Source organism: Apium graveolens, chromosome 6 (assembly GCF_009905375.1).
Source record: "Apium graveolens cultivar Ventura chromosome 6, ASM990537v1, whole genome shotgun sequence".
Lineage (NCBI taxonomy): Eukaryota > Viridiplantae > Streptophyta > Magnoliopsida > Apiales > Apiaceae > Apium > Apium graveolens.
In genome coordinates this window covers 3,266,096-3,280,198 of record NC_133652.1, presented here as the reverse complement: position 1 = coordinate 3,280,198, position 14,103 = coordinate 3,266,096, and the positions used below count along the sequence as shown (strand labels likewise).

The 14,103-nt window shown below is 33.9% G+C and overlaps 1 protein-coding gene across 1 annotated transcript; it reads left to right on the top strand.

The window, feature by feature from the left end:
• The first annotated feature begins 12,178 nt into the window (after positions 1-12,178).
• On the top strand, positions 12,179-13,342 carry LOC141664442 (uncharacterized). The gene is made up of 2 exons (XM_074470396.1): positions 12,179-12,637; positions 13,259-13,342. The coding sequence occupies exons 1-2, from the start codon at positions 12,179-12,181 to the stop codon at positions 13,340-13,342; spliced, it is 543 nt and encodes a 180-aa protein (XP_074326497.1).
• The last annotated feature ends 761 nt before the right edge of the window (positions 13,343-14,103 follow it).

Genomic DNA, 14,103 nt, shown 5'->3' with positions numbered 1-14,103 from the left:
TCATGAGAGAAAAGCAGGTACAGAGGGTATAAGGGTGGATCCAGCCATTGCTCATGAGTCAATGATTGTGGATGATGCTGAAAAGGAAAGACAATTTCAGCAACATTACAAAGCTGTAATTGATAACATTTCCTTGGATGCTGACACTTTTACTCATCCTGTGTCAGCCTATCAACTGTTGGCTACTCAGGGCAATGAGGAGGCAGAGAAGACTTTAAATCTAGTACATACTTCAGAATCTCTACAAAGGGATAAAGCTGTTATCAATTCAATGTCTCCTACAGCTTGTGAGCCATCTGAAGAATTTGGAGTAAATTCTAATGATGATGACTCTGTTTCATTTGATGGAAGCATGAACTTAGGGGGAGATGAAGGCCCAAGTTCTATTCCAGATCTACCTGAATGGGCATTGACAAAGGAGTCTACACTAGGACAATTCAATGTATCCTTAGTCAAACAAATCATGTATATCCAAAAGGCCATTCAGAACACCTCAAATGCTGGTACCAAGGCTATTCTTCAAGCCCACCTAGATTCTCTACATCTCATGAAGCTACAAAAATTAAGACAGAATCTGAGTGTGGATGAACTCAAAAAGGATATGGCTGACTTGAAGACCTACAATTCTGAGAAGCTGGATTCAATCATGCCCTATGGTACCATGCGGGATCTGCTACTGAGACTGAGAAGAGAATCAGATGCTGAAAAGAAGCTGGCCAAATTGGAGGACAGAGTTCAAGTTATTGAAAACTTTGTGGTCACCATTCTTTAAAATCAACAGTCTCAGACCAGTCTTCTAATGCAACTGGATAAAGCACAAGGCTTGACCCCTCAACTTGATGATAACAAAAAGGGGGAGAAAGGACCAAGTGAGGGGGAGAAGCTTCAGATACAAATCAGTAAAGTAATTGTGCCTTCAATTACTGTCTCAAAGCCACCAGTTGCAGATGGTATAGATCTGATTCAAGCAGCAGCAGCTAACTTGAAAGTTGCTGAGAAGGAAAAGTTGAGTTTGGTCAACTGGGAGAAGATTGATGAGGAGATACAGAAGTAGTTCCAACTTGTCAAGGAGCCAGCTAAGTCAGCCATCCATCACTCTCAAGTCAAGCAAATCGGTGTGAATGAGATGAGCATGAACTATCTGGAAAGAGGACAATCTTCCTGCATCAAGTCTCCAAAGGCTGAAATAATTCTCAAACCAAGGGCAAACTACTCAAAATCATCTTTGAAGAACCCCTTGGACACTGTGTATGAGACACCCAAGCCTGATGAGAAGAAGCTTCTGTCAAGATCAATTATTTTCTATAAAGATCCAGCTGATTCAGTTTCTAAAAGGAGGATTGCTAAAATTTTCAGAAATGGGAAAGAAATTTGTGTGGTGGCTGGACACCCTCAATTTCCTCAAGCAAAGAGAGAAGAAAAAGCTAGATTGAAGCAGGAAAAGAAGCAGGCTGCTCTAGATGCTAAAAAGGCTAAACAAAAGAGAGAGCAGATTGCTAACTTGGCCAAGCTACATGCTGTAAACACATCACAACAAATTCCCTCTCAACCATCTGAAGATACTGAATCAAGGAAGCAAGTTGAAGAATAGAAGAAATCTCCAAGAAAGAAAGAATTGGCTAAAAGAACTAAAAGGAAACTGGATATTTGACAAGGAATTGGAAGATCAATTTCCTAAGGAATCTACACCAATTACGACTCAAGCAACAAAGCCTTTTGTGGTATTTGAAGACATAAAGGTGGTGGATCCCTACAGGAATATTCATGATGAACCTATTGTGCCCAAGGATGAGCCAATAGAATGGGAGAACATACCAATTCCAGACTTCAATCTACCAATCCTTAGCAAGCCAAAAAGGAAAAAGTCAAGAGCAGTCAAGAAAGTGAAGTTGTCACCTCTCAAATCCAAGTCTGTAGTTAAAGCTCAGCCCAAAGTCAATAAGGGAGACTACTTGTACTTGTGTGACATCAAAGAATTTTCTGATCTAAACCTCTATCTGGATGAACTAGATGAGGTGAGAGGAATTGATGCATACAGAAACCTACCTGAAAGGTTAGTGTTCAAGTACAAAGGAGGAAAGGAGATTCATTGGTCACTTCATAGGATTCTTCAAGAAAGCCAAGCTGTACTGATTAAAGTTTATTCATCCTTCAAGAAGAACTTTGGGTTCAATATCACTGCAAGAAGACAAATATTGAAGAAGATTGAAGAACTAAGGAGTGCTAGAGTTAAAGATGCACTCCCAACGACTCTAATCATCCCATACACAGGGAGAAAAGTGCATCTAAGGCCCTACTGGATGATGGAGTTCATAGATGACAAAGGTGTGAGAAGATTCTTCAGATTAGAAGACCAATTGAGCATCTCCAGCAATGAGACTCTCTTGGAAATGCAAGGAAAGCTAAATCTCTCAGAATCTGATGAATTGGAATTCCACGGGCAGCTCCAAAATCAGATTGATGAAAACAACAGAAAGCTTGGAAGAAGATCCAGACCTTCAAGAAACTAGAAAAATCTGCTCAGGCTAGAGGAGCATCTTGAAAATGACTGTGAGCTAAACTTTGTACATTTTGTTATTTGAAGCACTTTTCAGTATTATCTACTTTCTTTTAAAGTTGTATGTTTAGGGTGTTTTGTTATCATCGAGTATCTTTTAATTTATGACGACAATTCCAGTAGACATAAATTAGGGGAGATTGTTGTGCATATGTTGTGTACTTGATGATTACATGAACAAAACACCTAAGTAGGTTTTACTTAGTGAAATAATGTAGCACTCGACGGATAAGAATTATAGTCCCGACGGATAACTCATTATAGTCCCGACGGATGATGACTTATTATCCATCGAGTGAGTAGCTTATGTAATAATGAGTCTGTAGCATATTTCTGCATACACCTTTGTATAGATTCTGTAGTAGCATATAAGTCATGATTGACTTTAACTAGATATGCAGAATAGGTTGATTAATTGTACATAAATGATGTCTTGTAATTCTGCATAAATGAAATGAAGTCAAGTGCCAAAATAGCTACCGACGGATGATTAACAAAGCCATCGACGGATGATCAAATGGCTATCAACGGATGTTCAATATAGCAGTCGACGGATGATCAATGAAGCCATCAACAGATGATCATAAAATTGACGGATGGTCATGTACTCAACAGATAAAGAATTCAAATATCAGTTGACAGTGACAACTGGTCACATGCGTCGAAGTGTATGCAAATGGAATGAGGAAGCCTATTAACTGGGTAATAGAGAACAAAGTAGCAAAACATTAGACCCGATAGTTCTTATAATGATCCTGTCTTTTGACTTTGTAATCTTGGTAATATATATAAACCAAGAAGTAGCAAATAAAAATATATATCTGAGATACAAAAAGTGAGAAACATTTGTAAGCAGAATTATTAGCATTTCTCTGTATTCTCAGTAGTTAATATTTGTAAGCAGCTGTGAGCATTCTTGCACACAGAGTTTTCTCGATATAATATATATCTATAGTGGAATTGTTTAAATCCACCAGAAAGTTTTTTAAAGACTCTTATTTATAATTACTTGTATTTTGGTTCACTTAAGTTTTTATTCCGCATTGTGCTAATCAATACACTTATATTTATATTCGAGTTTGAACATTTTTATCTTAAGAAAAAGGTTCAAGAATTCCATTCAACCCCCCTTCTGTAATTCTTGCTATATTGTTAAGGGACTAACAAGCACCTAAAACAAATCTTGACAATAATGTTTGCCAATGACAACAAATTTACAAATTTTATTAGGCTTATTAACACACCCAACACATATAAACATTGCCACAAAACCGAGTCAGTCTAACATTGAGATATGAAGGCCCATTATTTTATTTTATTTTTTATTTTTTTTCCTGAGACACTGATCTACATGCAATAAGAAAAACTTTGACTAGTTACAAAACAAATCTAGTCACACACATAACAACATATTGAAAAGCAAATGTAGACTAATATTTAAACTTGTCATCTAATCTTATTTCCTTTTGAGAAAAAAAAGACGCACATGAACATTGCAAAGACATCACATAACATAAAATATCAACCAAATCCATAAGATCAACAAAATAAAATATATGTCGAATGAAAAAAAATAGCATCCCGAATCTCAAACTCCAACTTACACATCTATATTATAATTCATGATCTAGCACATACTCAAACAAGCATGCATAGGGAGAATGAAACCTTCTACCACAAATTATGATTCTCGACAAAACAAAATCATGGTAAACTATAACTCTTACATTAAAATATTGAACCAAACATGTAGGCAATAGACACAACAAATATCATACTCCCGAAAAATCCAAATAAATTAATTTATCCATTAAACTAATTTATAAAAATTAAGTTATCTGTTTTAAGATTGTAGGGAATATTAGCTATGAGTATATCTAAAATAGAGATTACAAGAACGAAATTACCGAAAATGTTCGAGTCACGTGAAAACCACGCTCTCCTTAAAACAGATAAGCCTCTTCCTCATGGTGCTTGAAGGTGTTGTGGCTTCTGTCTCCCAGGATACAACGAACAAAGGCGACCTTAAGCACAAAAAGATCCACCTTCTACGAACTGAATGAACACGACTTTCTATCTCACAAAAATAGAACCTCGAGCTCTAAGAGTAATATGATAGAGATATAAAAATGATTGAGAGATATTTTGTCTTTATCAAAACCAAGAAGTTCAAGTCCCCTACCAACAAGAATAAGATTATGTAACTTATAAATAAAATCAAATTGTAACTTATGACATGATGAACTACAATAAGGAATAATAAATATTGTGTCATTATTAAGGACTTACAAATTCATTTTTATAAGTTACAAAATCAACCCAATAAAAATAAAGTGAATTTTTATTCAAAATAGTCCAACAATACATACTATCAAATATATATCATATTTAAGTTGAATTTGAGAAGAGCTTATACATTTTCTATAAGGAAGTAGAGATGCTATTTATTTAATATAGTACGCAAATTCATATTTTTAGACATGTGTTCACAATGTACAATGAGGGGGTTGAATGTATTGTACATGTTCTTATTTTATTTTTTCTCTCAAGAAACCATTTTGTAGCAAAATGTGTGTTTATGTATAATAATTAAGTGCGGAAATAAAACAATACACAAATTAAACTTTTAACCCACTTGGTCGGTATTAGAATGAAATAGTTGCAGAAAATATGAATTCTGAATCTAATTCTCAAGTTTCGTTCTCTTGAGAGAAATACAAATTGGAGATATTTCTGAAATACATTCTTCCACTCTTACGCACTTTCTAACATTTATTTTTTTACATGAATACAAGTGAATTAATGCATATTTTATTAGTTGTCCAATAATCCCTTAATCCCCTGAAAACAAGTTATTCTTAAACTGATAACAGACAAACATAGATAAGTAGAATGTCATGACGCCCATATTATCTTCTATCATATTTCTTCAAATTTATTTTTAAACATTTCATGTGATTTCGGCAACGTATGATGAGTTACATTAACAAAATTCTAGATTTTTGTCTTTTTTACTCTAGAATTTTGTCCAAATGTTGGTGTTTGAATTTTACTTAATTCAAATATCGTGAACTCTAAATATGATATGAATAAAGTTAGAATTCTATATAAAGCCTGTCGAGGTGGTCGACATTAAGACTTCGCCGATTAATTTTAATGACTTGTCGACGTATAGACTTCACAAATAGTTTTATGGATATATCGAAATGTAATTTTTGCGAATAATTCTAGATACTTGTCGCCATGAAGACTTTGAGATCAGTTTTATAAACATGTTTGACATATAGACTTTACGATATGAGCATTTGTGTTTGAACTCCTCGATATAGTTATTAGATTTTGGAATTCATTGTTAGTCTGTATAATAATTTTTTATAATAGACTTCACCAATAGTGTAATGAGACAGTGCTTAATGTTTAGTTTGGACTTAACAGAAAATATGATGTGATTAAGAATACGATTAATTTTCTAGATCAACACAAGAATTGAGTTATTTTTTATTTTAGAGTTACATTTTTCTTTTTTCAGCTTCCACTAGTACATAGCTTCTATAAACATATGTGACTCGAATTTTGGCAAAACTTGTATAAGTTGAAAAAAAAGATGTTATGAAATTTTTTCTTTCATATTTTCAATTATTTATGGTATTTTTACATATGTTTTCTAATTTTCTCGTGTTCTTGAACTGTAAATAAGAAGATGAAAATATGTACAATGATCGATAATTTAATTATTGAAGAAAATTTAGAAGAGAAATTTACTTATGTTTTATCTTACTTTATTTTATTTTATTTGCTTTAAAAATTAAAGAACAAAAAAGAGAATTAAAATCTCGCTTATTCAATTTTTTTTCCTTAAATCTTAGATGAAAAGTCTAAATTTCAAGAAAAAATTATTATTAGACATAAGATCTTAAAAACAAAATTCTCTTCCATATTACATTTTACTCAATTTTATAAAATTCCAATTAAATACCCCTTAATCTTTTCAATAAGACCATGTTCACTTATAACTAGGTACTCATTTCAATTACAAAAAATACTTTATGTACGCTCATTTTTCTATAACGCATGTTCAATATAAATACTTAAATTTATAATGACATTAATTTTCGATATGTACTATTACATAAATCATAATAAATAGTAAATTTACATATATGTACATGTCTATTTGATATGCATTTTCATCTTCATAACTTAATATAAGATTAATTAGTCATCGATCCATTCCACTTATATTGGCCTTCATGAATTTGTCATATAATTTTGTTTTAATTTTTATTATAAGATTTTTAGTTTTATTTTTGAAACTGGTTTATAAAATAATCCATCAAATTATCTCTTACAAGATGCTCCAACACAGTTTGTGGAGGAGTCAAAAAATAAAAAAGCAGCTGTTTTCACAAGACACTCTAGCAACTAAGTGAGCTACCTTATTAGCTTGCTTTTTAACAAATGAAAGAGAAATATCCCTACGAGTTTTCAAAAGACTACGAAACTCTTGAAATAACACACCAACCTCCAGGAGATTCGCATTTGTTGTTGATTTTTTGGACCGTGATTAGTGAATCGCTCTCAATGTCCACATTTTGCAGACCCAGAAAACTGATCCAGCTGATAGCTTCCAAAACCGTAGTGGCCTCCGCTTCTACAACTGGGACCTCTCCTACAAACATGTGCGTTCTTGCCCTGTTGAAGCCTCCTTCATGATCCTTGATCACTAAGCCGCACGAGAACCACGAGTAACCTGCAACAACGTGAGCAACAACATTCAACTTCACTCGCCCTTCACTTGGAGGACTCCATGTTACTTACTGGAGTCTTGCTAGCCTGCTTAAAAGCTTTGTTACGAGACAATTTTAGCTACTGACTGTCTCTCCATTGTTTAACTTGAATGACACTCCATTGCATTGCCATTTGAGTTGTTAATGATTTATTTTGCCACACATTCAGATTCCTAGATGACCATATGCCCCAGAGAATTGTAGCTATCTGAGCTAGTTTGTCAAGGGATTCAACTGATAAAATATTCAATAACAATTTCGGACATAACAGGACTTGAGATGTGTCAAAACCCATTCCTAATTCATCCTAACAACCTTTAGCGTAACTACATTCAAGATAAACATGCCTCAAATGTTCTACATCAACTCCATATAACGGACAAAGGATTGGTGTATTAACACCTTTCCCCCTCAACAGAATACGAACATGAACATTGTTTCTGCGTACCCTCCACAAAAATATCTTAATCTTCTGAGGAACCTGGATCTTCCATAATCTTCCCCACCCTTTAATCTCCTCTAGCTGCTTACAGTTACTAAAGTGTTGCTTCCAGAACTTATACCCTGATTTAGAACTATACTTTCCATCTAATGAGTGTCTCCAGACTATACGATCTTGGACCTGACTTTTAGGGACAAGTATTTCTAAAATACACTTAGCATCACCACTTGAGAACAAGTTGTGAACCTTCAAAACATCCCAATCATTTCTGCCAGGAACAAATAAATCACATACCTTTAATCCTCTCACTGATCGGAGCGAGTGCTCGTCAATTCTATGCCCCTCTTTATCTCTAAGCAAAACATCTGAACCCACATTTATGGACCTCCCATCACCCACTACCCACCTGTAGCCTTCTTTAAAAGATTCCTTTGCTTGCCATAAGCCTGACCAAACAAAGCTTGCACCACCTCCTCTGTTTCCCTCAAACAAGGTTGATTCCGGGAAATACGTTGCTTTGAACACTCTTGCAACTAGAGAACCTGGATTACTCAACAAATTCCAGCATTGTTTTCCAAGGAGTGCCAAATTAAAGCCATGTAGATCGCGAAAATCTAAACCTCCCGACTCTTTTGCCATACTCATATTTGTCCAAGAAGTCCATCTTATACCTTTCTTGCTTTTATTTTGTGAACCCCACCAATAACTATTGATCATTTTCTCAAGATCACTGCATAAAACTTTAGGTAGCAAGAAGCACGACATAACATACGAAGGGATCACTTGTGCTACTGTTCAGAGTAAAATTGTCTGACCAGCCTTTGATAAACATTTAACACCCCATCCCTGAATTTTACGCCATAAACGGTCTTTAAGAAAGTTAAATACCAATTTTTTCGATCTCCCTATCAAAGACGGAAGACCAAGATAGTTCCTTGCACTCAAGTCATTGTAAACACCCACCAAGTTCTTTAGTTCTTCCTATTTATCCACCCTTAAATTCGAACTAAAATGAATCCCAGATTTTTGGAGATTTATTGCCTGTCCAGAATGCAGTTCATACCTCTGTAAAATCGAACGGACCTCCATGATCTCCCCTGTTGTGGCTTTACAGAATAGGAAACTATCATCAATAAATAGCAAGTGCGTAATTGCTGGAGCTTGCACGCATACTTTACATCCCCTAATCCTTCATGCATCAGCTGCATTCTTTAACATACGAGATAGCCCCTCCACACAAAATATGAATAAGTAAGGTGATAAAGGATCACCTTGGCGTAAACCCTATAATGGATTAATATGACCAATTTGTGAACCATTAAAAATTGATAGAATAAGTTACCGTCGTAACTCATAACTTAATCCACGCAATTCATATGTTATCAAACCCTAACATCTTCATTTGATGTTCCTGGAAACCCCAATCCACTCTATCATATGCTTTGCTAACATCTAATTTTAAAGAAACCTCACCTTCTACCCTTTTTTTCTTTTGTTTCATGTAGTTCAAAAGCTAGCAACACATTATCCATGATATTTCTTCCCGGAACAAACGCCGATTGATTATCTGTAATGATACCAGCTAGAATAACTTTCAAACGATTAGCTAGAACCTTTGCTATCACCTTATAAAGAACATTACAGAGTTCTATGGGACGTAAGTCCTTTATTTCAACTACATTATCTTTCTTAGAAATAAAAACAACATTTGTGTCATTTAAATCAAGAGGGAAAGCCAACTCGGTTAACCAGTTCTTACAACACTGAAAAACATCATTACCAATTAAATTTCAGAAGTGTTGATAAAATGTTTGATTCAATCCATTTGGACCAGCACTTTTGTCAGGGTGCATTTGCTTTATCGCAACTGAAAACTCCTCCATCCTGAATTCTGCAGTAAGTCTCCGATTTTGTTCCTCTGTTATGACAGCTTCATGAGCTTCCATATAACCCCTCCCAGCACTACCAACATCAACAAATATCTTCATGAAATAGTTTTTAACAACTGCACACATTCCTTTTTCTTACTAACCATTTCCCCACTCTCATTTTTAAGCTGATTCACTTGATTCCATTTCCTCTTACTCGTAGCAAATGCATGGAAGTATTTTGAATTCGAATCTCCATCTTGCAACCAGAAAAACTTGGCTCGTTGTTGCCAACACCTCTTCACTAAGCATTTAGTCTTCGCAAATCTTTTTTGCTGCAAAATATTTACCAAACATGTCTTCATCTACATAGTCCTTAAAAGATAGCACCATTTCCTTCCGTTTGTTAATCTTCTCCTGAAACTTATTGAAAAATCGCTTCCCCCATTTTCCATGAAACACGACAGCTCTAACAATTTGGGGAGAAAATGACTTGGTTTCAGACTTTTCCAATGAGCTGAAACTTCTTCATGAAAGTTCACCTCCTTCAGACCTAAATTTCTTCTTTGGATGCTCTGTATTTTAAAAATCCAGCTTTATTGGATCATGGTCAGAGTAAACACAGTGGTGCACACTCATTTTACATAAAGGGATTAAGCTCCACCAAGAACCGGAAGCAAATGCCCTATCTAGTCTCTCTCTTACCCATTCCCGAGTACCGCGACTTTTCTCCCAAATATAGCTTCCTCCCGTTAGGTCTAATTCTATCAAACCACAAGACTCAATTGTTTGTTTAAATCCACCCAGAAGCGCCCGAGGATGAGAATTAATACCCTTCTTATCAGCAATACTAATCATATCATTAAAATCACCTAGCACCACCCACAGTAGAACAGAAGAACTAGCTAACGATCTCAGCAATTCCCATGATTCCCTTCTACGAGCACGTTCCGGATAACTATAAAACCCGTTCAGTCTCCATTCTACCCCATTCACATTCTTATTATGAACATCAATAAAGTTATTACCATGACTGACAACAGTATAAGAAACACTACTTTTTCACAGCAGACCAATCCTTCACTTCTACCAACATTATCCAATACCCAAAGATTATTAAAGCCCAACTTGTCACTGAGCTTCTCAACCCTCTCCTTATTAAGTTGTTAATGATGTATTGTTAATTAAACAAAATCGTGTATTTTATTTTTAAGATTTCTATTGAAAGCATATTTTAGTAGATATCAATCTCCCCGATATGTATTACTTATTTAATTTAGATTTTGGTCAATGATAATATAAGGTAAGGTTCGTCTAGATCACTTAAAATTCTATCTTTTAAAATTCATTTACAAATTCTTACATAGAACATATTATTTTCTTTTACTATCATTTTCCTGCATAATAATTTTTTATATGCTTATAATAACTGAAAATAAATTATGTTAAGTAGAAAAGCGAAGTTTCTCTTTAAAAATATTTATAATTCACAAAAGAATATAATTTATTACAAAAGCATAACATATTTTAAAATTTACTAAAAATATATTATGTTATGCAATGGAATTAGAATAAAAATATGATGTATTGTAACTATTAATAATATCTCCAACCAGTAAGAATTCTTAGATGATGTATCTTTAATATGTTATAATACAAATTAAAGAGATTGCGGAAAAAATTACACTTTGTGTATTCACTTTAACTAATTATTTCTTAGTTAATATGGTTGTCAAACTTGAAAATAACTAGAGTTTATACATAATTTACTATCATTTAAAATTAATAAACTCTATTTATACCAACCTAAAAATAATAATAACATACATTTTTTAAAATATAACGAATCATATATAGACTACTATCACGGAGTATGGTTAAAGATTCATCAAATTTCATATAATCATTATTTATATAATTTTAAATAACCATTCTAACAATAATACCATGAAAATGCTCTAATATAAGATATATTTGAGTTTAAATATAATATACACACTCTACGTGACACACACATATATTCATCTAGTTTATATTACATGTAAATATGATATTAAGTATCTTATGTGCAGACCATAATTTTAATTTATTAATCATTTATGTGCATTTTGATATATGTTATATAGTTTAAAATCAAATTTGTTACATACGTATTTCATGCATGCGTGTTATAATTTGTACCAAAACATGCGAATTATGAAATGCGCGTTGCATGCATGCGTAAAATACCTTTCATCAGATATATTTGTATATAGATATAAAATCTAAATTTATTTCTTTTTCCGTTTGGTATCCGAATCTAAACGATAATATCCAGATATCAAAATCATTAAATTTATGTAACGCTCCCCTCCCTCCTGATAGACTAAAAGAAAGAATTTATTAAAAAATACCTAAAATACTCACATATATAATTCATCAAAATATTATCTTGCCCAACTTTTGTCAATATATCACCATTTTCTAACACAAATTTAATCAAAAAATGCAATTATCTCAAAAAAAAAAATTAAAACACGAGTACATGTATATGCATGTTTGTGCCCCTCATTCTCTCTTTACACCAGCCTCTCTCAATTTCATTGCTTCTCTCCCAATGCCGACTGGTCTGCACAACTTTGCTCTCCCTGACCTCAAATGGACACGCACCAAGCTCTCCAAACCATCTCTCGAACCCGAATCCGACGACCCGAATCAAGAACCAGCCCAACAAAAACAGCAGGCTAATGCTGTTGTTGCTGTTGAAGTTGATGAATCTTCAGGCAAGTCCTGGAATCTAAGGCCCAGAAAGCCCGTTTCTGCTAAATCCCCAGTGAATTTAGACGTAGGGGTGCCTAAGCATGTGCGAAGAGAGAAGAAGAAAAAGAAGCTTTCGATTTCATTAACGAAGGATGAGATCGAAGAGGATTTGTATTCCATGACTGGAACGTTGCCATCTAAAAGGCCCAAGAAAAGGAACAGGGCTGTGCAGAAGCTGGTTGATGTATGTTCAAATTATTTACTTATTTTTAATTAGCTCCATGTGTTTCGCAAAAAAAATAATTTTAAAAAATATTTTTCGGAAATTTTTGGAGAAAATATTTTCCGGTTATTTGACTCTCTTTACAAGAATTATGAAAATTTTGAATTTAGAATTATTTTTTTTCTTTTAAAAAAAGGGAAGTCGTTTTCACAAATTCATAATTTTAATTTTTCCTCTTTTGATTTTATATTTTAATGACCAAACAAACACAAGAAAATATTTTGAGGACTTCTTATTTTCCCGCTTTTACGTTTATTTAAATTGTGGAAAATATTTCTGGGAAGCTAAAGAAGTGCCGAAAAATCAAAACGAAAAATTGAAAACAAATTTTGGCAAAATAAAAGGAGCCTATTTTTTTTTTGGAAAATGCTTGGTGCACGAATTGTGTACAAAATTTTGTACAGAAAGACATGATGGATTTTAATTGAAATGAGCCCCTTTATTCAGATCAACAAGCACAATTAAAACATTACGCATCAATTGCCATGTCATTCTGTATAAAATTCTTTACACCCAGGACTACTCTTTTTTTTGTTTGGTTTGATAATTTGTTTGATGAATGTGTTGTTTTTTTATCTGCAGAAGGTGTTTCCTGGTTCGAGATTGGCTGGAACTAGTGCGGATTCGTACCGTCTTCAACATTTCTCGCAAAAGAGGGGATTTTGAAGGTTTGGAAATGGAGGTACAATGAGTTTTGTGTAGAGAAATAGAGTTGAAAGATAGGTTTTGGTGGAGTTTCAGCTTGTCTGTTCAAGGGGATTGTTTTGTGGTTTTTGTTGAATTTTAGACTTAGTAGATTATGATATTGATATTGATATTAATATATCAGACACATGAAAATATTTATGCTATGGTTGATTTGGACTTGGAATGTGGCATTGCTTAGCTTATTGCATTTTTGTGATAAATTATGGAGCTAGTTTTGGATATTTTGTTTTATATGTGTTTTTGAGCTATTCTTTACAGAACCAAACATATCGAGTATATCTCACTTGTAAGAAGAGTTTGGGACTGCTCGAAAATGTAGAGATGCTATTTATTTAGCACATGTTTCTGAGGGCAGTGTAGTGTTGTTGTTTGTTTTAGAATTACACTTCTCTCAGTACTTCAGCTTCCCCTAAATTGTGAGACCGGAATTGTGGTGAAATGTGAAATGTGTCTGCATTTGGCGTTCTGTTTTCTGTACTTCATTAATCCTCTGAGATTATCGTATTTGCTTGAAAAGGTCTGATAGATACTTGAATTGTTGACACTCTCGTGTTGTTGTCATCATCATCGTCGCTATCATTCTCACTAATAATAAATTGAAGTTGTTGTAATGGATGATGCGGGTGACTCCAGTGCTCTTCAATTATACGTGCATCATTAGGTTGTGTACAATCATCATCATCATCGTCGTCGTCATCGTCATCATCATCATAAGTACT